Raw genomic sequence first — 24,866 nt, forward strand, 5'->3', positions numbered from 1 at the left:
GTTAGTAATACCAAGATAGAGAATTGTATATGGACATTTCTAATTATTTGATATCATAGTTAAGCATAACTCAAAGCCCAATATAAGACCAGGGCCCTATCTAATCTTATCAAAATTATAACATTAACCTTGTTTATGTATCCCACCAATTTGTCAAGTTAAGCCATGTTATTTAATATACAATACAAATTTAGATAATTTCTTTTCTATCAAACAACGACGGAAAAAAATCATATCTTTGCATATCTCGACATGAAGTCCGTATTTCTTATCTTGTTTTACATATCTTCTCATATCCCATCTTTCTTATCTAGTAGAAAAAGAAACATTGCGGAGGGAGGAAAATGAAAGAGTCCGAGAAAGAAAAGAAAAATGAAGAAGGCTCGATGAAAATAAACTTGGGATATATGGGTTACAGAACAGGAAAAGGTATTTGGAGTTCAGTTAAATTATCTATCTTAATCAGGTAGGTTTGTATAAATTACACTTTTACTTTTACATATTTTATGTGGTTAATTGTTATGTGTTGACTTGGAGTGAATAATTGAACTATACAGTGGCGGATGGATTTTTACGATGGAGGGTCCAAAAATAATTTATAATAAAATTAGAAAAATATAAAATTAAATAATAATGTTTAAGTATTAAAGTCAAAAACAAACATATCATAACATTTCTCTTCTATTCTTCATCTTCTGGAATCGCTGCATAATAGTTTCATTAGTGACATTAACAAAGACATCCTTTTCAATGTAAGGAACTAAGCAATCTGTAATAGTTGGTTTCCCATACCATTACATAGAGAACTCTGTTAGAGTTTGTATACTAGAAATCACGTTTCGAGTGATTGAATACTGTAAAACTCTTATTTTATTTTTCAATGAATAAAACAGATTGTTTTTGTCATAATGTTGTTATGTTTTACATTTAATGGATGTTAATACATGTTTAAATGTATAAGTTAACTTAACAAAGTCCAAGTCTTTGTTTTAGTAGACCGGTTGTGGGCGTCGTCCACTTTTAACACGGTCAGTTCTAAACAAAGAAAAAGATGAATTTCACAACCTAGATGGAATTTGACTATCCATCGAGAAAGGTTGCAATGCCAGTCCGCATATTTCTAAGCCTTACTGAAATAAGATGACATTGGTGTGGTATAGCACTGAACGAATCTAACAGCAAGACCTGACCTTAGGCTATCTACTGAAAGGCGAGGTCTTGATAAATATTTGTTTCTTAATCAATGTAGGTTAGCATTGAGCATACGGTATTGATTATGCATTACTTTGACTTATCAAATGGTGCGGGTTTTTCGTAACCCAATGATCCTGATATATTGGGTAGTGGTGATCAATATCTAGCGGTTCTAGGATTGCTATTATGTTGAATCGTGCACGAGGTGAGTCTCGTTTGATAATGTCCTCAAGAGGAGCGCGAAACAAGGTTTTATTATTCGGAACCTAACTAGTTGGAGTTTGATTACTCTATGAATAATAAATAAGCGTTTCATGCTAAGTGCACTCTTGGAATTAATAAGAAGTTAATTAATTAAGTCCATAGCAGACATTAATTAATTAACGGATATTTTTATCTTAAGCGCGGGAAATGAAAGTTAAACGGAAACCCGGATTACTTATAATTTCGGATTTGGATGGGGAGAGTTCAATATTACTTCTGTAGTGGCTGCTCGTAATATTCCAACTATAACTTATATTAAATTGTGGGTTCAATTTAATTAGTAAAAAGTAAATTGGATGACCACATATCCAAAACCTTCCATAGATCCCTGTTTGGGCCCAAAATGAACTTAATATAAATAGGAGAATAAAGGAGACAGAATTATCACAATTTCAGCACTGAAATTTTCGAAAATTTCGCCCACCCCCCCCCCTCCCCAGCTGAGGAGATTTTCGATTTCCACTCCTATTCACAAAAGGATTTCTTCTGTCTTCTTTATTTAAGTCCTAGTATTCTAGTGAGATCAGCCCACACTGATATCGGAGTACAGTTCGGGAACCAGAGAGAAGATTTGTGGTCTAGTATTCAAAGCGTCACGTGGACAAGCTGCTAGCCATCTTCAATTCTTTGGAGAATTAATTAGGTATTTTTCTGCTCCGTAGAAAAGCATGTTTTAGGTTTCAATATTCTAAAGCATGATTAATTCAAGTTATGAGCATGATACATGTAAGAATTACGCGAATAGATTTTGTCTAAATAATCTTCTAAATAGATCTGATTATTATGTGATTTATTGGCGTGATTAATGATTGCTAAATTATGTTAATTCATGCAAATTAATTAGCGTCCACCAGCGCTTCCGCTGCCAGTTCCTTCAAACTCTTGATGAATTTCATTGCTTAAAATGCTCTTTCCACTGAGGCAGTAGCAACCGGCAAGAGCAATGACAACTTGACTAACAAATAAACCAATGGTAAATTTTCATGCTTTCTTGTAGAAAGCATCTTCTGAGCAAGACCACCGATCCCAGATACTGAAAAATTTTCAGAAGCTCAAAGCCTCAAACACCCAATTTTCAGAATACAAAACATTTTTTCTCTTACTTGGTTTCGAATTGCCGAACGAACAGTAAGTGAATAGACAATATGGAACAACACTCAAGCTATTCAGCAATGGAAAGTAAACATTAGAATATGGAATTGCTTGCCGTTAATTCTTGAGATGTTAATTCTTGAGATAGAGAAGCAATATTAAATTATGTATTGGATAATTGGAGAAAGGGGGAGAATGGGTAGCGGCTGGAGTGAATATTGGCCGAGAAGATTAAAGTTGGGATATTAGTTATCTAGGTTTAACTCTAATTTAATATAAATTAATATTTAAATTAATTTTAATGTGAAATTACTAAAATACCCCTAGAATTTTTTAAAAATATTGGGGGTTCCATGGGCCCCCCATGGCTCTCTTTATGTCCGCCTCTGGAACTATATGATGCGATTATGATATAATACGTGTTTGATGGCGATGATACGAAATGGACATGTGAATGGTACAATGGATATATTTTATATATTGTGTTGGAATCATTTGGTAGAATACGAAATGGATATGCGAGTGGTACAATTGTTATGTTTTATATATTGTGTTGGAATCATTTGGTAGAATACGAAATGGATATGCGAGGGGTACAATGGATATGTTTTATATATTGTGTTGGAATCATTTGGTGGAATACGAAATGGATATGTGAGTGGTGCAATGGACATATTTTCATATAGCATTAGAATTTGCATCATTGAATTAAAGAGGATTTGTGACAGTCTTGCCCTGGATATATTGGGACCTTCGGGTCAAATCACGGTGGACATATTGGGACCTTCAGGTCAATCATATTAGGACCTTCGGCTCAATTACAGTGGGACCTTCGGGTCAAATCATATTGGTATATTGGAAATTCCGAACAGATATCAGGCTTGATTTGTCACATAATAATAAACTGGACAGAGAGGCATATGCATATGGATCTGAAATTGCTTATGATATTTGACGTCATTTATATGTACTGGTTTAGAAATTAGTAAATAAGTCTAGTAAATGATGGATTTTGTAATTATAGTATCAGGATGGTGATGAAATTTGTATATTATTTCTTTGCTTAAATTTGTGTTTATTTATTGTAAGTATATACGTCATACGATTAGGGTGTGACAATAATTGTGATTAAAGTTACATGGACTATTATAATAATAAATAATTATATTAATAAATAATAATAATAATAATATTATTAATATTATTATTATTATTATTATATTTATAGATATTATAATTAAATAAAGTTTATAATTTAAAATTTCACTATTATTTTATTTATTAATTATTAATTTAATAAATAATAAATAATACTTATTATTATATAATTATATTTTAATTATTTAATTAGTTATTAATTATTATTATGATAATAACAATATATATAAATATTATAATAATACAGTTATAGTAATTATGATAATTTTAATTATAGTTATTTATTATATTGAAATTCAGTATTATTTATAATTTTAAAATATTTTTAAAACATTGTAGTTAATAATAATAATAATAATAATAATAATAATAATAATAATAATAATCATAATAATTTAACAATAATAATAATAATAATAATAATAATAATAATAACCTGAATAAAAGAATACCTAAGAAATGCTAGGATTCAGATTCTTGAAAAGTTTTACTACTAACTCTTAATGTTCTTGGGAATTTGATTATTTTCCCAGTTTGATTATAAAATCGAAACAAACACAGGAATTTAAAATTTAAGGAATCTAATAATAATAATAATAATAATAATTTAATAATAATAATAAAAAAACTGAAAAAAAGAATACCTAATAAATGTTAGGGTTCAGATTTTTGGAAAGTTGTACTACTAACTCTCCCTTTTCTTGGGAATCTGATTACTTTCTCAGTTTGATTATAAAACTGAAACAAACACAAGAATTTAAAATTTAAGAAATCAGATTATTTTTCCAGACAGAATCATGACAATCAAACATAGCCTTACTTTTTTCACTTCTCTTTTACTTTTATTCCTTCTCTCATACTCATAATATGGACCCCGCATTTCACTAACACTACGTTTCTCTAACTTCATTCGTCCCTCTGTAGTAGAGGCGTTTCTTTTCAGCGTGAGATTTAAGAAAAGTTGTGTTAAGTGAGGTAAGTAAATGAATAATAAAGTAGAAAAGGAAAAATGTAGTGAGATGAAAAGAGGGTAAAGTAAGAGAGAAGAAAAGTTATTGTTTTTTGCCTGAAAAGGAAACGACTCAGCTATAGTGGGACAATTAAAAAAAGAATACGACTCAGCTATAAAGGGACGGAGGGAGTACTATTTCCCCTTCTCTCTTATCTTATCAATTCCATATTAAAATTCGTGTCATTCACAATGTGTCCTATTTTACGTGAACGGATGAAGTATTATTTATTGTCATGATAGAGTTTAGAAAAAAATTAAATAATCATTATAAATATATAATGACACAAGTATCATCTACAGTTTCCTATTAAAAGCAGCAGGCCAATCTTCTAAAGTTTCTTTGGAGCAAACAAAGTTGCAACAACGAAATAGTGTAAAGAATCGACACATGAAATTTATGAAAGATTCGAGGGAAAACGATAGAATGATAAAGAGAAAAAAAGGATACTATATCCTGATATGGAATAACGAAAAATAAGAAATATTAATGTGTGAAATAGGCGCAGCCACTACGCATAAATAAAAGAGAGAGCCAAAATTGGTCTTGGACATATGCTCATTTTACGATTTTGGTCTTAGACATTATCTTTTGAATTTCTGCATCCTGGACATTTCAACTCGGATCACAATCGGTCCAAAACTAACTGTTCCATTAATTTAAACAGTCAACGGTTTTAATCTCTATTTTGACCAAATTAAATTGTTAATTGTGAATTTTTAATTATTTTTAACCCTCTAAATTGATTGAAATTATTTTGCGATGCATCGGGACTACAGCGGCGGCTAAACGGCGACCACCCCCTCTCGTTGCTAGAGATGTCAAGTGGGCTGGGCTGACTTAGCCCAGCCGGGCCCAGGCCCTGTGTGGGTCAGTCCAGGCCCGGCCTGTTACTGAAATAGAGCGTGCCTGGATTGGGCTTAGTACTTTAAACGGGCTCCAATTGGGTTGTTTTACAAACCCAGGACCGACCCGGGCTCAGGACCACTTGAAGCCCAGCCTAGGCCCAAGCCCAGCCCAGTACATCTCATTTATCTAATTAATAGTATTAAATCTATTCCATATGTATATTTTATGAATTCACGAATTAATATGCAAAAATATTCTACTCCATCAGATAGATACAAGTAAAAAAACATAAAAAATTTAATTAATCTTTACTTTTAGACCATTGGGAATAATTGATTAATTCAATTAAGACTAATTTCCATAATTATCGAGATTTGATTAAATATGGCTCCCTAAAATTAAGTAATAATATTGTTATTAGATATGAGCGTGATAATTATATTAGTGATTCATTGAAAGAGTCTAAAGAAAGTAAAATTTATACTCCCTCCGTTCCATAGTAATGGAGGCGCTTCTTTTTGGCACGGAAATTAAGAAAAATTGTGTTATATGAGTTAAATAAAGGAGAATAAAGTAGAAAATGAAAAAAGTAGAGAAATGAAGAGAGAAAAAAGTAAGAGAGAGTAAAGTAGGTGTGGAAAAATGGGTTGACTTTTTACTAAAAAAGAAAATGGCTCATTACTATAGAACGTACCAAAATGACAAAATGACTCTATTACTATGGAACGGAGGGAATAAGAACTTTCAATAACCAATATATTCCCTCAATTTGTTCATACTTGACCTATATCACTCAATTTGTTCATACTTAACCAATATATTCCCTCAATATATAATGTTTTTATTATATACTTGATTTTATGTATTATAATCATTAACTAAATTTCTCTATAAAAATAGTGGATCCTATTCCTTGGATTGAATTAATAATGGTTTCCATAATTATAGAGATTCATTTGTTAACTAATTTCTCTTTACAAATTAGTGAATTCTAGAATTAAAGAGATTTACATAGTTATAGAGATTAATTATTAATTGTTTTTATCTCTAACAAAAATAAATACATAGCTACAATAACGAATTAGTTAAATTGGTAGATCTAACATAGTACTACTATATTTTAGCTACACCATACATTTAGCTAAATCTTATGAATTTATAATTTTTGTATATGAAATTATGAAGACTATCATTTGTTTCTCATTCAATGTGAAAATATGTAATCTTGGCCCAACCCAGGCCCGGCCCAAACCCACTTGCTAACTGAGCCTAGGCTGGGCTGGGCTCATATATACAAATCAAAAAGGGCTGGGCACCCAGCCCGTTTTGGACATGGGCTTGGGCCTCATCAGGCCCGACCCACTTGACACCTCTACTCGTTGCCGTGGCGATTTCCGCCAAGGAGACAGCAGCAGCAACGTGATACCGGCAGTGTGGAGGAAGGCGACGGAGTTTGGGTTGCCGAGTTGAGTTTCTCTTGGAGAATTTGTGAAGAAGGAGAGTGAGGGAGGCATAAATACGGAGAGGGAGAAGAGAGTATATTTTGGTGGACCCCATCAATTAAAGACTTCAAATAATTTTTAATTTTTGTTAGAAATATATAATTACAATTTCAAAATAACTTAAAATTCACAATTAACAACTTAATTAGGTCAAAATTGGGATTAAAAATATTAACGGTTAGAAATTAACGGAATAGTTAATTTTGGATCAATTATAATCCTAGTTGAAATATTCGAGATTCAAAAATTCAAAAGATAATCTATAAACCAAAATTATAAAATGAGCAGTTAGGTCTTACTCTACTCCCTCCGTTCCGTTTTAGCAGTCCCATTGACTTTTTTGCCATTTTTTTGTAAAAATGATAAAAAATAGTTAAAGATGAGAAATAGTAAATTAAGAGAGAGAATAATATAGAGAAAAGTTTTATCTACATTATTGTATCTTACTTTATCATTTCTCCACTTTAATTATTTTTTATCATTTTTACAAAAAGAGAGCAGAAAAGTCAATGAGACTGTTAAATCGGGATGGAGGGAGTATGTATTATCATCGACAGGCAATCTGATACAATTAATTTTTATTAATATTGTACATGAGATATGGAATCATGTTTTAGATTTTAACTATACCATGTTTTACGCCTCAAAATGTAAATAATGAAATCTAAGTAAGTAGTAATCACACTATTTATTATTTAATGCGTTTCATGTGAAACGATGGAGAGAAAGTAGGAATCTGCTAAGTTGAGAGATACATATCGAATTTATTCATTGGAATTGAAGTTTATCTCCGTCGGCCATACTAGGCGTTACGCTGTAGTCTAACCACGGTATCTTCTCAATCTCTCTTGTATTCTCCTTCTCACCACCTATTTCCGATATGGAGCCGCCGGCAGTACAAGACGACGGTGGCGGTGGCGGAGTGAGGCGGCAGCAGCCTCAGCAACAAGCCGGAATGGGTCAGATGCTAACCGGAGTAATCAGGATAGCTGTTTTCTGGTATTTCGCTTCTAAATTCTTCGGACCAAAACGATCGCCCACTCAATCGTCAACTCAGATCTCCAATCTCTTCCACAAAGGGGAACTTTTGGTTCGTACTATTTCATATTAGCTTCTATTGTTTCAATTGGAGTTTAGTTTAATTCAAATCTCCTCTACATCTGTATGCATTCATGTGTGGAATTAATTCACTGGTTCGTAGCAGCGAATGTGTATTGAGTAATTAGCTTACATGATTGATGTGCGTGGCGTGCTGGTTTTGTTCATCCTTTTTTGTTCTACTTTTATCTAAAATTATGAATTTTACGAAAATCAGTGGGTGGTTTATGGCCCTACTGAAGCCACAAATCTTGTACTCCATATGGCTAATTGTTGAGCTTTGGTTGTCGACACTCGACAGCATGACTTCATATTGAGTTTCCTTATTGCCTAGATGTAGTGTAATCTTTTGGTGGATCAATGGATAAATCATCCATTGGATGGGAATTTGGTTCCTACTTTTTGCTCACTAGAGTATGTTTAGGTTCACTGAAAGTCTGAAACAAATCCAATAGCTCCAGGTCCTTTCTGGAATTTACTGCGTACAGTATTATGCCACCCTTAGTGTGATTTATTTTGATAAATACTACTCCCTCCATCCTACCATAGTTGATGGATTTCTTTTGTGCACAAAGGTTAAAGGAGTGTTTAATGAGTCAAGTGGAAAGAGAATAAAGTAAGAGAAAGAATAGATAATAAAGTAGGAGAAAGAATAAAATAGTTTTTGCCATCAAAAGGAAATGACTCAACTATAAGGGGTCGACCGAATAAATAATACTACTTGACCACAGTGGGGCAGAAGAATTGCATTTAAGCAGCACCATGATCCGTAGAAGTTTGGTCATTATTGTTATTGGTTCACTTAATCCCATCCCTGTTGAGGGCAGCTGCTGAGCTGGTTGACATGGCAGTATAACATCGTTTTGTTTTGTAACAGAAGTAGTCTACTAAATGGAAAGTCTAATTTGATAAAACAATCAACCTTTGGGACTTACTAGATGACTAGATCCACATCCACCATTTCTTTATTTTCAGGACATGTGGTTGTACGTATCCGAGCAAGATAAATTTAGTGACTTTGGAAGTGAGGCTGCCCTCGTCTGGCAGGAGACAAATATACCTTATGCAGCTTGGACTCCAGATAGTACCAGAACTCTGTCATTAAAGTATCAACCTACTGAGGTGCTGGTTATTCTGCTCATGAACTTCATAAGATTTCTGATTTTAAGCTGATTGGCTTGCTTTCAGTTGGGATTTATAACGAACTATTCTACTGTTATCAGGCCTTAAAATCTAATGGGAGTCTATACGCCCATGTTTTCTTTGCTAAGTCTGGCTATCCGCCAGATCCCAAGGATCCTGAGTACCAGCCATTGGCAGCTTTTGGGCAGACACATCGTGAGATGTTGCTGATTTATTTAGTTTGTGTTGCACACTGGCTGTCGCAATATTGGGGGTGCCTAAGTTCTTATAAGATTTTGTTTCCATGTATACAGCTATTGTGGTATATTTGCCCAAGTCAAAGGCCGACAAGAAAAAGAGTTTGTTAGGGAATTCAGAAGGCCCAGGGGATGATAAAAAGATCTCTGAGGTATCTGTTACGTTTTTCACTTTCTGGTTCTTTAATACCTAATTTGTGTATGCAAGTTTCTTGTAATTTTCAATGCAAACTTTGATACAATTATTGAATGTTCAACCATCAGATTTTCCTTTGGCATTGTATCAAGAAGTTTATTGCACTATTTATGCTTCAGGTAGCCAAAGATATCCATGAAGAAGAGAAAGAGGATGAACCAACGGAATGGAAGTCATACTGGAAACCAAATATTACCATAAATCTGGTTGATGATTTCACAAGGTTTAATTGTCTAAAATTAACTGTTTATTTTATATGATTTTTCATGACTGATATTGATAATATTTCAGGCTCATATGAATTACTTTTTATAAGATGCTATTTCATGAGTACTCCATTATAAGTTGCTATTTTGACAGAAGGGCTAACCAATTGTTATTTACCATTTTGTGGCAGATATCCAGAGAATGCAGTTCCTCCAAATATTGCTCCTTGTATCCTTGAGAAATCTTCATCTTTCGTTTTTTTTATAAAACTTCTGTTGCAAATCTAGATAGAGTACATTTTAGAGATGATGTATTTCAAGTATACTCCTTGCTGTGTTTTAAAGTAGCTTTTTTTATTTGATTGGGTGCCCTACAGTTTGCTGACATATCTTTTTTTTCCATTGCACTCAAATAAATTCAATAATGATTCATGAACGCTTAACTAAGTTTAGCTTGAACATTGTTTACCTTTTTAATCTTCATTATTTCCTTAGAACTGCACTTTCATCATTTTTGTTACTTAGTGACCGTCTTATTCCAAGGAAAAGCTTTACATGTTATTCTGTCTATGTTTGGGTGGTTAGTGTTTGCACCAAGAAAGCTTCACAGTATCTATTCCCTGACTCGAATCATTAGACATGAACATTGAGCCTACTACAGGAAATTACTACCCAACTGTCTTCTTCAATGAGTTTTGGTTACTTCGGGATAAGTTAATACAACTCAATGAGACGGTGAATGAATTGCCACTAAATCTGGAGGTTGCTCCCATTAGCATGACAAAATGGCAACTTTTCCTACAGATTGACCAATCATTCCAGGTTCATAGGAGTTATGGAAGCATGCTCGAAGGGGAAGCTGATGAACTTAAGGTATGATTGTCAATCATATCATGTTTATTCACGTATAAGGATCAGTACTATTTAAGGGCTATTATTACTTCAATACTATGAATTCTATTGCTCGTTGTAATTGTATTAACATTCAAACTGGGTTCCTAATCGTTTGACTGTTTCAACAGAGAGTTTTTCTGGAAGGAAACCCTATTCTTTTAGTAGTTACCATGGTTGTTTCAGCTCTTCACTCAATATTTGACTTCTTGGCTTTCAAAAATGGTAATGATATTTCCTCATTTTGTGCTCTTATGATGAGCATGCATTTGTATTAACTGCTAAATCATTTTAATTATGTCTACAGATATCCAGTTCTGGAATAAAAACAAGTCGATGGAAGGTTTATCTGCAAAATCTGTTGTTGTGAATTTCTTTAGTCAGCTAATTGTCTTCCTCTACCTGCTTGACAATGAAACTTCATGGATGATACTTGCAAGTTCTGGCATTGGATGCTGCATTGAGTTCTGGAAAATAGGGAAAGCTATGCATATTGAGGTAATTTATTATGTAGTGTGTCTGACTGTTATCAGTTTCTGAGTTTAGATAACTCATGCTTTCAAACACTAATCTGTGCTGGAATTTTCGTGATTGCTTCCCTTCCACCCAGGTGGATAGAACTGGTAAGATACCTATGCTGAGATTCCGTGACCGTGACTCATATGCTACAAACAAGACAAAGGAATATGATGATCTTGCTATGAAGTACTTGACATATATCTTGCTCGTCCTTGCTATCTGTTTCTCTATTTACTCTCTAAAGTACGAACGCCACAAGAGCTGGTATTCGTGGATCCTTTCATCCCTTACAAGCTGCGTCTACATGTTTGGTAAGCACTTTGGTCGTGTTTTCAGATTTTTCTTTCATCCCTGTGTGTGAATACCAGCAAATAGATTGTTTCTCTAAGAAATTCTTCATACCTCATTTCTGCAATGATGCCAAAACTGTTAAAGCTAATTTGTTGAATTTGATGTTACTGTTCAGGGTTACACACCGTGTTATCTTATATATATAATCACATTCAATTTTCTCTGCGGCAGGTTTTATCATGATGTGCCCTCAGCTTTTTATCAATTATAAGCTAAAGTCCGTTGCTCACCTACCCTGGCGGCAGATGACGTACAAGTTTTTGAACACAATTATTGATGATCTATTTGCTTTCGTGATTAAGATGCCAATACTACATCGACTATCAGTCTTCCGTGATGGTAAGTTGTTGGTACGCGATTAGAAAATCTGAATCATGATGGAACTCAATTATTATTTACAAAAAAAACACTGATAATTATCAATCATCAACGGAGGACGAGCAGAAGAAGTAATAAAATGAGAGATGAGTTTAGATGATGAAAAAACGCAATAGATGATACGATGAAGGCACATATATGCTTTAACTATGTAGTGTTGCTAGTTTCTTATACTTTGGTAACTTTTGGTTGTTCAGATGTTATATTTTTGATATATCTTTATCAAAGATGGAAGTACCCGGTCGACAAGAAACGTGTGAATGAATTTGGTTTCGGTGGGGAGGACGAGCAAGCCTTGGCTGCAGCTACAGATTCAACACAACAAACTGAAGAGGACAAGAAAACTAACTGACCTAGTTGTTGCCGGAAGATATTGATAGTGTAACTCAATAACCAGTTTAGTCATGGGATTATTTTTGTTGCTCATATTTATATGCTTATTGTTTACTATGACGCAATATGTAGGTGATTTTTTGACATGTGAATGGATTTATTTTTTCAATAGAACTAGACAGTTGTAAAGAGTTCCATTTTTGGGCAAGTGCTTTCAAGATTCCTATTATTTTTTTATTTTTTAATCCTAAATCAAAATTTATTTCAGTAGTTGTGCATTCATCATATAAAGACTTGATTAGCAGTTCATTCTGAATATCACGAATTTTGGCTGGCTTTGCAACATGATTTGTATGAATCATAATACTACTAATTTTCAAATGTTTTGCAAGTATTTCGTTTGATCAAAATGGCAAAATGGTTTCTTGATGTGAATCAAATATTCTCCTTTTTTCTCCATAGCTTCTCTGTGTTTTTATCGTGCTTATAGTTTCATTGAGATATCTTTTCTAGGAAAATATGGTACAAATTGAGGATGAATAGAGCTTGGAGGAAGTGAAGAGACAAAATTGCATCGCAAAATATAGTGAGTGGTCTGCCGGGTTCGCCACCTATGAACGAAACCTTCCGTTGGAATTGTAATGCTCCTCTAGAACGCCATCAACATTCTGTAGGTACGCTGGAACTGTGAATTAGCCATAATGTTATGAACGGTCTGCTGAGTTTGTCATATGCGAGCATAGAATTGTGTCAAGCGGACCACCGACATCAAAGGAATTAGCCTATCTATTTGTATGCACAAAAATTTGATTGAGGATGGAGCTAAATAGATACGTGAAGACAGAGAATGTTGAAACCATTTATGCGAGAAGTAGTAAGAAAGAGGTGAAAGAGTTATTGAATTTTGACATGATTTATGTCATTTCTGACCGTGAGTGTGTTAGTTCGCTATAATGTGAATATGTCATTTCTGACCGTGAGTGTGTTAGTTTGGTATAATGTGACTGAGGAAAGGGGTAAAACTGTGACTATTAATAAGAAAAATGAACTCATAGGACTAGGCAACTAGCAATAGGATAGCCCAACCAACAGCCTAGCCACAACCCAGCCATAAATTCCTTCTGCCACATTATCAGCCCAACCAACAACCGAGTCACAAATTGACAACCCTACAATAGCTCAGCCTAGCCAACAACCCGACCATTTTAATTCATTTTTATTAAATTGGAGAAAAAAAATGTAGAAAACACGTAATACGAATATCTTCGTTGTATTAAAATTTGAAAAACAATACAACGATAAACATACTTTCAAATAAAATACAAAAATATCAACGTGCAACCCTATGTGCCCATACTCTTCGATTTTACCGTGCTGAAGTTGAATATGAGCTTGTTGCTGACGCATAAAAGCAAATGCTTGGACTCTCTCAGCGTCACCATGGGGTACACCCATGTGTAAGGGGGTGGTGGCCACACCATGGCTTGGTCCAGCAGCGTCTTCATTGGCCCAATTGGTGAGTTTCGGACCTTCATGGTCGACTATCATGTTATGCAAGATGATACATGCATACATGACATCAGCTATGCACTCGAGATAGAACATTCGTGTCGGGCCTTTCACCACTGCATATCGCGCTTGGAGCACACCAAATACTCTCTCCATATCCTTTCACGCACCCTCTTGCCATTGCGTAAAGTAAATTTTTTTGGATCCGTTGGGCATCTGATCGTCCTCACAAATACAGGCCACCTGGGGTATATCCTGTCAGCCAAATAGTAGCCTATATCATGCTGGTTGCAGTTGGTGATGAAACTAATGACCGGATCCACACCAAGGCACTGCTCCTTGAAGAGAGGCGACGACTGTAGGACGTTGATGTCGTTGTTCGACCCGACAACCCCGAAGTACGTATGCCAAATCCACAGTCGATAGTCAGCAACGACTTCAAGGATCATAATGAGATTCTTGCCTTTGAAGCTGGTCGTATACATCCCTTTCCAAGCGGTTAGACAGTTCTTCCACTCCCATTGCATGCAATCAATGTTGTCCAACATTCCAGGAAAAGTCGTGCACGTTCCCGTGCAAATGCATCAGACCTTGGCAGTCGAGATGGGTCGGCTTTCGAAGATATTTGGGTCTGAATTTGTGGATGATGCCACGGAAAAAATACTTAAGACAGTCGCGGACAGTCGTCTCGCCGATATGAAAGTACTCGTCGAACATGTCGTTCGGTCCTCCATAAGCCAACTACCTAATTGTAGAGGTGCATTTATAGATCGACGAATGTCGGGGCCTGCCACTGGCATCCGCGCGCATCTGGAAGTACTCGTATCGGCCCTCCAATGCTGACACAATGTGTAGGAAAAGCTCTTGGTGCATTCTAAAACATAGACGGAAAACCGTCTGCCCCCACCGTAGCTCCTCGACGAAGTAGTCAGCAAACAATCGATGGTGGGCAGTGACGTGGTCCCTGTTGATTGTAAGTTGATGCTGGATCGATCGAGGGACCACCTGCTGCATCTTTTCCTAATGGCTTTGTTCAAATTCGCGGTCTATCTCTGCAAACATATGCTCCCACATGGCATCGTCGAGGAGCTTATCCGATGGATCATCGCCACCAAAAGCCATTTTTTAATAGGATTATCGTGTGGAGTAGGGAAATGTGAGGAAAATGGATGGAAAAAATGAAATGTGAGTAGGGTATTTTATAGAAGAAATTTTTAAAAAATTAAAAATAAAAAACACGGCTCGGCGGACGCCTTGAGACCGCCGGGCCACTGCCAAGAATGGCCCGACCATGCCCTAGCTCTCGGGCGACCGTCCCGCTAGGCTCGGCTCACCGGCCGCAGTAGCGCCCAGCCTAAACGCGTAACCGCTAGGCGGTGGCTAGGCGCCTATTGCTAGTGCTTTCATGGCAACAAGATTGATCAACTTGTGGAGAGTATGCATGGATTATTGGAGACTGGACAAGGCAACAAGAAATGATCACTTCACATTCTCATTTCTATGCCAGTTGCTAGATAGGATTACGAGATATTCCTTACTGCTAATTTGATAGATACTCAGTGTATAATTAGTTCGTGATTGCCTCAAAAGATCAAGATAAGACAAGCTCCATTTGTCTGATAGGCACCTATGCTTATTGTCGAATGCCCTTCAAGTTATGCAACGCACCGATTAAATTTCAGCAGTGTACGATGAACATCTTCACTGACATGAATGAGGATATTTGGAGCTTCTTAGTGTTCGAGACTTCATTTGACAAATGCTTACATAATTTGGGAGGAGTATTGCAATGTTGTGAATACCTAGTACTCAATTGGAAGAAATGTCAAATTGGTGAAATTGATTACATGGTACGGGTTTTGAATTTTCAAATTCAAATTTGACAAATGCTCACATAGTTCGGATTTTAAATTTTCAAATCAGATTTTCATATAGTTGGTTCAGTCCAAATTCATTTTTAAAAATTTAGGATAATAAGTATTTAAGTCACGAAGTTTGGTGAAATTCTTGTATGTTTCATGAACTTTGGAAATGGAATATTAATCATGAAATACTAATAATTATTTTTAGCCATTCCATCCATGCACAAATCAATATCTTTTTATAACATTAAAAATGACAATATTTCAATTTCAAAATTTATTGAGAGACTAAAATTTGACCAAACTTCATATAGTATTCAAAATGAATTCCAAATATTCACCAAAAACCCCTAATTTACGAGATGGCATCCACAAGGTACACACAACAAAATATTGGGCGGGAAAAGAAATACTAGTAGTAGCACTAGTAAATGGGTATGAGCGATTTTAGTAATTTTATATTCCAAAAAGAAATTTGATTTCATAGGCTTTCCACCTTCCGCAGCACACAGGAGAGAGAAAGATGGTGAGTACGAGACGCAAGGACAGTGAGAAGGGAGAAGGAGGCGCCGTAGAAGAAGGCGGAGGAGGGCAGTATGAAGCATCGAGAGCGCAACGAATCAAGGAAAACATGGAGAGAATGAAGACTCTCGGCATTGCTGACCTTTCCAAAAATCTCAAGCCTCTCTCTGCTCCTCCCTCTCTCCGCAAAATTAAGCCCCAAATCAAACCTTCAAATGATCCTCCACGCCGCTCTTCTAGGTCACATGTTTTACTCTTTGCGTAGGATCTAGAAATTTCTTCAATTTTTTCTCTGATTCGTTTTAACTGAAGCAAATGCCGTCGATCAGGCTGAAAGACGCGCCGCGGCCGGTTTACTCGGAGAAGAAATCTCCGAAAAAGGCGCACACCTCCTCGAAGAAGGTGGAAATCCACATTCCAGCCGGTGAGAAGCCTGAGATTTACTCGGAGGAGCACGAGAAGCTGTTAGGTGAGTCCGCGACTGCTTGGACTCTCTTCGTTGATGGATTCGACGATGACGGTCAGCGTATTTACGATTCTCATGAGGGAAAGTCGTGTCATCAATGCAGGTATCCCTAATTTCATCTTCAACACTCATTGTTTATTCATTTGATGTAACAACATTGTGATTGTTGATGACCACATTTCCATCGTTAACTTGTCCACAATGTGGTTGCAGGCAAAAGACTCTCGGACTGCGTACCTCGTGCAGCAAGTGCAGCGCCGTCTCGGGCCAGTTTTGTGGAGATTGCTTGCACATGAGGTCTCTTTTACCTTCATCTTAAACTTATTTGTTTTTTGGATTCTAAACTAGAATTAGAATTGGTTGCTTGATGGTCCATTAGAGTTTTGTTTATCATGTTTGATGAATGAATGATATAATCACTCAAGTGAACTCATTGTTTTGCTCCTTTGCTAGATTTTTAGACAAAGCATACTTGTTCTTGTTGCTTATTTGATCATGTGGTATGTGTAAAAAAAAAAAATTCAGGTATGGGGAGAATGTGAGAGAAGTTAATTTGAACCCGGACTGGGTTTGCCCTGTATGTCGTGGAATATGCAATTGCAGTCGCTGCCGAAGAGATAAAGGATGGAACCCTACTGGAGCAATCTACAGGAAGGTACATCTCATGAGGCCTAAGTTCATCTGTTGGAATGTGGAACTGAAGTTGGCTTTATCAATGATCAAACATTATTTCATAACATAGTGATGCATAGATTGGAACTGTTAAGCATATGTCATTTTGAACTTACAGGCAACGAAGCTTGGTTTCAAATCTGTTGCGCATTACCTCATTCAGACACGTCGTGAGGGAGCCATTGAATCACTTACCGATGGTGATGAAAAGGAAGGATCGTCTGATGCACTTCCACTGTCAGTAATTGAGGAGCATGGTATAGCAGAAGTCATGGAACAGGATAGTGACCTTGAATTTGAAGGAGACGAGCATGATGAAGAGCAAGACGACAACTAATTTGGTAAGAATGAAATGAGAAGATAGAATGGGCTGGCTTCTGAGCTACTCTTGTAAGTTGAGTTAGAGCTATAAACAGCCCTTTTTGTGACAAGTATGCATGGCAGCATACTTGTGGTTTTTGTATAAGCAAACTAATTAGATGCATGGCAATTAATTAGGCTTGATTACTTAACTCTCCTACAATGACATTGCTGAGTTAGAGCTATAAACATCCCTTTTTGTGACAAGTATGCATGGCAGATTATGCTACTATATGATTGTGATGTTCTTGAAATTCCTCTAGCAGATCAACCTTTTAACTAGACTTGTCAAATACACCAACAGTCTAAGTGTCTAACCCAAGCCCTGTATAGGCTGGCCTAGGACTGGCTTGGTAGAATAGAATAAGTAAGCGGGCTTGGGCCACTCAATTGAAATGAGCTTTAATTGGGCCTTTTTAAAACTCACTTGGCCCAGATCAAAGTGTAACGATTGAGTGAGATACCCATTAAACTTTGATTTTCATCCTACTATTACTTTTCATTGTGTTCGTTGCTTTTTTCTTCTTGTTTATGAAGATGATCATCAATAAGAGTTGTGTTTATTGCTCATTACTCAAATCGTGCTCAGTGTTTTCTGCTTACTGCGCATGCTAATCTAAAATTGTACTTATTGTTCAAGTTCTTATTCCAAAACATTGTAATTGGTGCCAATGTTCACCTAAGTTCATTTAAATGCTCAAAATATGTATGGAAAAATCATGAAAAAATATGCGTTCTACTACTTGGTTTAGCCTGACCAACCGACCAACTTACCAATGGCCAATGGGGTCTGAGTTCAGCCCATATATAAAAAAAGGCCAATGCAGCATGATCCAAATATAGTTGTGGGCCTCAACCTGATTGGGCTTGTGCCTGGACTGAGCCAACCTGATCCTAGAGTAAATTTTTTGACACGAAAATTTGACACGAATGTACATGAAATTAATAGGTTTGGGTAAAGTTTTATTAGGAATGCAATAATTTTGAGCTGGGCTCGGGTGACCCATTACAAAGTAATAATATTTTATTTTGAATTATTTTATTAAAAAATATTAGTCCCTCTCTTCAACCATAGTTGAGTCTTTTTCTATTTTGAAAAGTTTTTTCATAGTTGAGTCAATTCATTAGGGCAATAATTAACTTATTTTTCCTTCACAACTATATTCTCTCTCTACTTTATTCATTTTTCTATTTTATTCTCTCTACTATTTCTCTCCCTCGATTCAATACAATGAACATCTTTTTCATCTTCGTGTTGGAAAATAACGCCTCAACTAGCGGAACGGAAGGAGTACTATATAAGGTTTATTCTTTACATATAATTGTGTAGTGTCATATTTCATTTACTCACACTACCACTGCCACTAGAGGTCGTGCTTGCTAATTCGAAGTGCAAGAAAAACACGTGTTATTAGCATTGCATTGATCACGCAATCAAGCGAGAAAAAAGGGAAGAAAAGTCGATACTTAATTGACCAAACGTCAAACATGGGACCATGTGAGAGTAAGACACAAGAAATATGGAATTAGTGGTCAATTTGTGGGAACAAAAGTTTTAATGGAGATGTAGATGGAAGGAGGAGGACCTATTAATATGCCTTATGCCATAATAAAGAGGGAATGTGTTATTATGTAGGTTACATCTCAATTGTCTTGATTTAACCAGTCACTTCCCTACTTCCCTTCTTTCATTTTTGCCAGATCCAGGACACTAAAACGGAATGTGCGAAATAAAATTTATCGAAAGCTAACGGAGGGAGATGAGCGACGTTAGAAGCTGTCGGAGGGGGCGACAATGAAAAAATCACGTCCGGATATATGGTAGTAGGTGAATGTCTATATACTATAGTCATTTCCTCCATAAATGAAAATTAAAAAAGAAAAGAAAAGAAAGGAGGTTAAGGTTAGCATGAGTAACACGTAGGTCCATGGAATGCGGAGAAGATAGCCACCTCCTCATTAACACTTTTGCCAAAACTCATTTATTATAATCCCAACTAATTCCTAACATATATACCCATAATAATAAATACAGAATTTTCCCCTCATTAAATTAAATGCACAATTTTCCTTTTTCTGATTCGACTATATTCATATATAGCTCATCCAGATCCATACATCACAATTCACATATAAAAGATGATCGCAGCAGAAGAGTTTACCTTCCCCGTGATCAGCAGCAACAATCTCGCACTCCTGCCGCCTCTCTGGAGAATCTCCGATCCCGATCAAACGAGCACCGCCACCGCACAACGCCGGCAGTTCGCGAGCCAAGCCGTCAAAATCGACGATGCGGAGGAGGACGCCCAAAGAGAAGAAGCGGAGAGTGAATCGATGGATCTACTGTGGGAGGATTTCAACGAGGGATTACAGAGCTCCGCCGATTCCGAATTAAGCGAAGAAACTAGTGAAAATCATCATAGCAATAATAGCAGCAACAACAAAAGTGGAGGGGATGAAATCGAAGATCTAGATCTGGAGGAGTGCGCTAATGTGCGGCAATTGAGATTGATCCGTGCAAAGCCGAGGAAGATGGAATCGCTGGTGAAGGTAGTGAAGAAGCTTTTCGCGCGCACCAACCAACAAAAGACCAATCATTGATATACATATAACATACGGTTGCATACGAATTCGATAGATGTGCATTGTAGAACACGAGTTGATTCATAAGATCCGTCTTATTATGATTGGGTTTGTATAATATATTTATTGGATTAATATGATTAATGGGTTGGTTACTAAATTATGATATTTATCAAATTAATTACTAATTTTTAATTTGTTTCAAAATAAGTATTAAACGCTATATTTAGTTTATGAGGCATTTAATATTTCACACAAATTTTCTCATCAATCCTAATAATCAAAATATGTTGGCAGGATTAGTCGGATTCTGCCAAAAGGAGGGTTCGAAACACATGTGGTAAAACCAATTTTTTTTTTTTTGGCATATAAGTAAAAAGCTCTACCGTTGGATGCTATGTAAAAATTAACTTCACACATGCTCGTGGACATTGGACGTTCGCATTTGAAAATTGAGATCAAGGGCAAATTATATTGTTTTCTTTTCTGCTGTTCCTGTCTTCATAAGTGGGTTGCAATCTCCGGTGGGAAATTCAGTTCGTTTCCTCTTCATGTTCTTGTTCTGAATTCTAGTCACTTTTGGGTTAGGATTATGTTTTGAAACGTTATATTTTGACTTTATTCAAGGGTTGAGGGTCTGCCTAAACCCCCGCCCACTACGGGTGCTTTTGGTTAAGAAAAAAAGTGGATTGCTAATCTCATTACATTATATTTAATTCAAACATCTCGAATTTCCGTTTTCCCTTTCCTAAGTTCTATTCTACTATTTGTATTTGCAACATCAATAGAGCCGGGCCAAACCAGCCCACCACAGGCCCATCTATAATGAGGCCTAGGCCAGCCCAAACTCATGTCAAAGGCGGATTGGTTTGGGCCAAGCTTTTATTCATTTTGCTAGGCCCGGCCTGCCGGACTGTGCTGTGTTGTGCTTTGTTTAAATTTTTTATTTATCTATTTCAAAGAGTTGCTAAAAATATTATATCCAAAAATAAAACATACTTCCTCTGTCCCCTAATTTTTAAAAGTGAATTCGACGTCCTTTCAAAAACAATTAAAAATGGTAGAAAAAATCGGGGTGTTACAAGAGGAAAGTCTATCTATCTATGCCTAGAAGACGTACACGGAAATATGTACATAGAAGAAACTCACTCCAAGGAAGTCAATTTAGTGATCATATTCATGGATGATCTATGCTTTTGTGAAATTATGATTTTGTGAATCTATACTTGTTTTTTTTTGGATTTAAAAAAAAATATTCATAAGCAAATAAATGATTCTAGATGATATACGATTAAATGTTGTCACTTGAATAGCATAGACTTTTGTTTAAAAGTGATAAATTGTTTTGCTTATGAGTAATTTTTTATAAAAATCCAAAGAAAAGAACACTTGTCTTCATCAATTGTTGTTTATTGAATTTATATTAATTATCTTAACTTTTGTTTGAAATTGCCCCATTTAAAAATGAATGTTGTAGAAGTGATAAGTACTACTCCCTCCGTCTCAGATAATTGTCCCACTTTTCCATTTCAGTACGTCCTATATAATTTGTCCCACTTCACTTTTACCATTTTTGGTAGTGGACCCCATATTCCACTAACTCATTCCTACTCACATTTTATTATAAAACTAATATATAAAGGTAGGACTCACATTCCACTAACTTTTTCAACGTACTTTTCATTACAATTCATAAAATCCGTGCCCGGTCAAAGTGACCCAAATTATCCGGGACGGAGGGAGTATACTACATTCAAAAGATAGGCAGCATTAATATGGTTTGCATCCTTTGTGACTTCCGAAGGACAAATGATAGTACTAGTACATAATATTAAAATGGATGCAGTTATAATAGTTCAGATAGCGTGTGTGGACTTGTGAAGCGAAATGGACATGTGAAATACTAAATGAATAAACGCGTAGCAAGAAATTACTCCGGAATAAGGCTAACAAAAGCAAGTACCTGTACTTACTATATCTCATTGAAGAAGAAATTGCATCGAAACAGGGCAGAACAGGGGTATTAATCTCTATAAATATAGTTGTATATCATCATTAATTCCTCATACAAGCTAAAAAATGATGAACCTAACCGCCCAAACAGGGAGAATGGCCGAGAGCCTGGCCGCAATGGCCGCCCAAACAGGCAAAGCCTTGGCCGGCCTCACAGTAATGTTTGCCATGTTCCAAAACTACTTTCCCTGCGAACTTCGCAACATAATCATGGAATGCTATGAGAAGCTCGTCAATTTCGTGTACCCATACATCCAGATCACCTTCCCTGAGTTCCAAGGCGACGGCTTCCGCCGCAGCAAAGCCTACTCCACCATCGAGAGGTACCTCAACGCCAAATCCACCAAGCAGGCCAAACGCCTCGAGGCATACGTCTTCGACGACTGCGACTCTGTAGTCCTCTCCGTCGCCAACAATGAGGAGGTCACCGACGAGTTCAAAGGCATCAAGGTCTGGTGGACTTCCCGTGAGCATAACCCGAATAAGCAGTCCATCTCCTTCTGGCCGAGGTGGGATGAGAAGAAGTATTTCCGCCTCACATTCTACCGGAAACACCGCCACCGCATCACCGCCGAATATCTCAAGCACGTGATGGAAAAGGGGAAGGCGATCACGGTGCAGGAGCGCCGCCGGAAGCTCTGTACTAATAAAGCTGGAAACGGCGCATCTGGCACCGGATGTGGCTCCAGCCGCGGCGGGATCTGGAGCGAGGTGGTGTTCGAGCATCCAGCAAAATTTGCTACTCTGGCCATGGATCCGATCAGGAAAGAGCAAATCGTTAAGGATTTGTTGTATTTTTCCAAGTCGGAGGAGTATTATAAGAATGTGGGGAGGGCGTGGAAGAGGGGGTACCTTCTGTACGGACCCCCCGGCACCGGAAAATCCACCATGATCGCTGCTATGGCTAATCTGTTACAATACGACGTGTACGACCTCGAGCTGACGGCCGTGGACAACAACACCGAGCTGCGGAAGCTGCTGATCAACACCACCAGCAAGTCGATCATTGTGATTGAGGACATCGACTGCTCGATTGATGTCACAGCAAAGAGGGAGGACGAGGAGGATGAGGACGAGGACGAGAACGAGGAAGATGGAGAAGAGAAGAATCCAGTGAATGAGGAGAAAAAGAAGAAAAAGAAGAAAAAGAAGCAGAGTAAGGTGACTCTTTCGGGGCTACTGAACACCATTGATGGGCTGTGGTCGGCGTGTCCGGGTGAGAGGATTATCGTTTTTACGACGAATCATGTGGAGAAGCTGGATAAGGCTCTGATCAGGAGGGGTAGAATGGATGAGCACATAGAGCTGTCTTATTGTGGATTTGAGGCATTTAAGATATTGGCCAAGAATTATTTGGAGGTTGATTCGCATGAATTGTTTGCTAAGATTAGGCAGCTGCTCAGCGAGACGGAGATGTCGCCGGCCGATGTGGCTGATAAACTGATGCGGAAATCCGATGGGGAAGATGCGGATGGTAATTTGATGAGATTAATCAAGGCGTTGGAGGAGGTACGAGAGAAGAACAAGGCTGCTAAACTAGAGGAAAAAGAAAAGAAGTTTGCAAAGGGAAATGAGATTGGCGATCAAGCATTGAAAAGAAAATGGCCACCTAATTAAATTGTAATCTATGTGCACGATGGTTGTTGTAACACTCTTTATTATATTGCTCCGCTAAGACCATTAACCGAGCTATTTCTACATCGTTAGCCATACTTGAATTGAGAATGAAAATTAGAGACAAAACTGAGTTAGAGAAAAAAGATTTGGTATGTAAAATTTTATGTGATGAATGAGGTATTTATAGATGACTTTTGAATGAATTTGAGAATAGAAGAAATGAAAACGGGTGAAAAAAGATAATATAACTGTTATATTTGGGGAAGTAGGATGACTTTATAATTTTTAATTAATTGCAGATTAAAAGAAATTCAATAGACCTCGGTCGCACTGCTCGTAGAGACACCCTTCCTCTTGGCGACTTTTTGGAAATGTGACGAATTCTTGTTGATATTCGTGTACCAAAACTTTTCTCCATATGCGTGTTTAAGTCGAAAGCATCATCCCCGTTGCGATGTCGTCGGTGTTGATTTTGGTCTTCTTTGGGCCGCCACACTCGTCACTCAGCATAAACTTCGGGTGATCATTGACGATGATGTAGACGTTGTAGTACTTGAAAGCCATGTGGTAGATGTTGTTCAAACTTTAGCTGTTACTCCACATTATTTGAACGTTGATGTAGATGACTGCAAATTTCGACACCTCTGCTTGAACCCGACCCTAATGTTTGTGGAGGTGATCTCATCCCGCAGACTAGCAGAAGAGATTCATTGAAGATCTGACAGGATTCATTGGGGAACCACCGAGATTGATTTTTGTGGAGAGTAGACGGAATGTATAATAAGAGTGGAATGAAAGGATAGAGATATTAGGTGAAATAGTACTCCCTCCGTCCCATAATA

The 24,866-nt window shown here is 36.9% G+C and overlaps 3 protein-coding genes and 1 pseudogene across 3 annotated transcripts; all 4 read left to right on the plus strand.

The window, feature by feature from the left end:
- The first annotated feature begins 7,778 nt into the window (after window positions 1-7,778).
- On the plus strand, window positions 7,779-12,628 carry LOC125202172 (uncharacterized). Its single transcript, XM_048100530.2, has 12 exons — window positions 7,779-8,159; window positions 9,143-9,289; window positions 9,391-9,505; window positions 9,604-9,698; window positions 9,862-9,965; window positions 10,140-10,177; window positions 10,586-10,821; window positions 10,971-11,064; window positions 11,147-11,337; window positions 11,450-11,669; window positions 11,881-12,048; window positions 12,285-12,628. Exons 1-12 carry the CDS (start codon window positions 7,950-7,952, stop codon window positions 12,437-12,439), a joined length of 1,773 nt encoding a protein of 590 aa, XP_047956487.1. The 5' UTR covers window positions 7,779-7,949; the 3' UTR covers window positions 12,440-12,628.
- Window positions 12,629-16,224: 3,596 nt separating this feature from the next.
- On the plus strand, window positions 16,225-18,051 carry LOC125202814 (uncharacterized). The gene is made up of 5 exons (XM_048101286.2): window positions 16,225-16,553; window positions 16,643-16,882; window positions 16,993-17,076; window positions 17,305-17,434; window positions 17,570-18,051. The coding sequence occupies exons 1-5, from the start codon at window positions 16,315-16,317 to the stop codon at window positions 17,786-17,788; spliced, it is 912 nt and encodes a 303-aa protein (XP_047957243.1). The 5' UTR covers window positions 16,225-16,314; the 3' UTR covers window positions 17,789-18,051.
- A 1,799-nt stretch (window positions 18,052-19,850) lies between these two features.
- Window positions 19,851-20,557, plus strand: LOC148931565 (uncharacterized). The gene has a single exon (XM_089064548.1). It carries the CDS (start codon window positions 19,951-19,953, stop codon window positions 20,410-20,412), a length of 462 nt encoding a protein of 153 aa, XP_088920674.1. The 5' UTR covers window positions 19,851-19,950; the 3' UTR covers window positions 20,413-20,557.
- Window positions 20,558-22,465: 1,908 nt separating this feature from the next.
- LOC125203240 (AAA-ATPase ASD, mitochondrial pseudogene) lies at window positions 22,466-24,105 on the plus strand (annotated as a pseudogene).
- The last annotated feature ends 761 nt before the right edge of the window (window positions 24,106-24,866 follow it).

This window comes from Salvia hispanica, chromosome 2 (assembly GCF_029641045.1).
Source record: "Salvia hispanica isolate PSC_SH4W2 chromosome 2, Shi_PSC_v1, whole genome shotgun sequence".
Taxonomy (NCBI): domain Eukaryota; kingdom Viridiplantae; phylum Streptophyta; class Magnoliopsida; order Lamiales; family Lamiaceae; genus Salvia; species Salvia hispanica.

Excerpts from the sequence above, each read along its gene's own strand:
- LOC125202814 (XM_048101286.2), top strand. The coding sequence starts at position 16,315 with ATGGTGAGTACGAGACGCAAGGACAGTGAGAAGGGAGAAGGAGGCGCC. Across the intron at positions 16,883-16,992 it reads AAGTCGTGTCATCAATGCAG|GCAAAAGACTCTCGGACTGC; the intron begins GTATCCCTAATT and ends ATGTGGTTGCAG. Across the intron at positions 17,435-17,569 it reads CTGGAGCAATCTACAGGAAG|GCAACGAAGCTTGGTTTCAA; the intron begins GTACATCTCATG and ends TTGAACTTACAG.
- LOC148931565 (XM_089064548.1), top strand. The coding sequence starts at position 19,951 with ATGATCGCAGCAGAAGAGTTTACCTTCCCCGTGATCAGCAGCAACAAT.
- LOC125202172 (XM_048100530.2), top strand. The coding sequence starts at position 7,950 with ATGGAGCCGCCGGCAGTACAAGACGACGGTGGCGGTGGCGGAGTGAGG. Across the intron at positions 9,966-10,139 it reads CTGGTTGATGATTTCACAAG|ATATCCAGAGAATGCAGTTC; the intron begins GTTTAATTGTCT and ends ATTTTGTGGCAG. Across the intron at positions 12,049-12,284 it reads ACTATCAGTCTTCCGTGATG|ATGTTATATTTTTGATATAT; the intron begins GTAAGTTGTTGG and ends TTGGTTGTTCAG.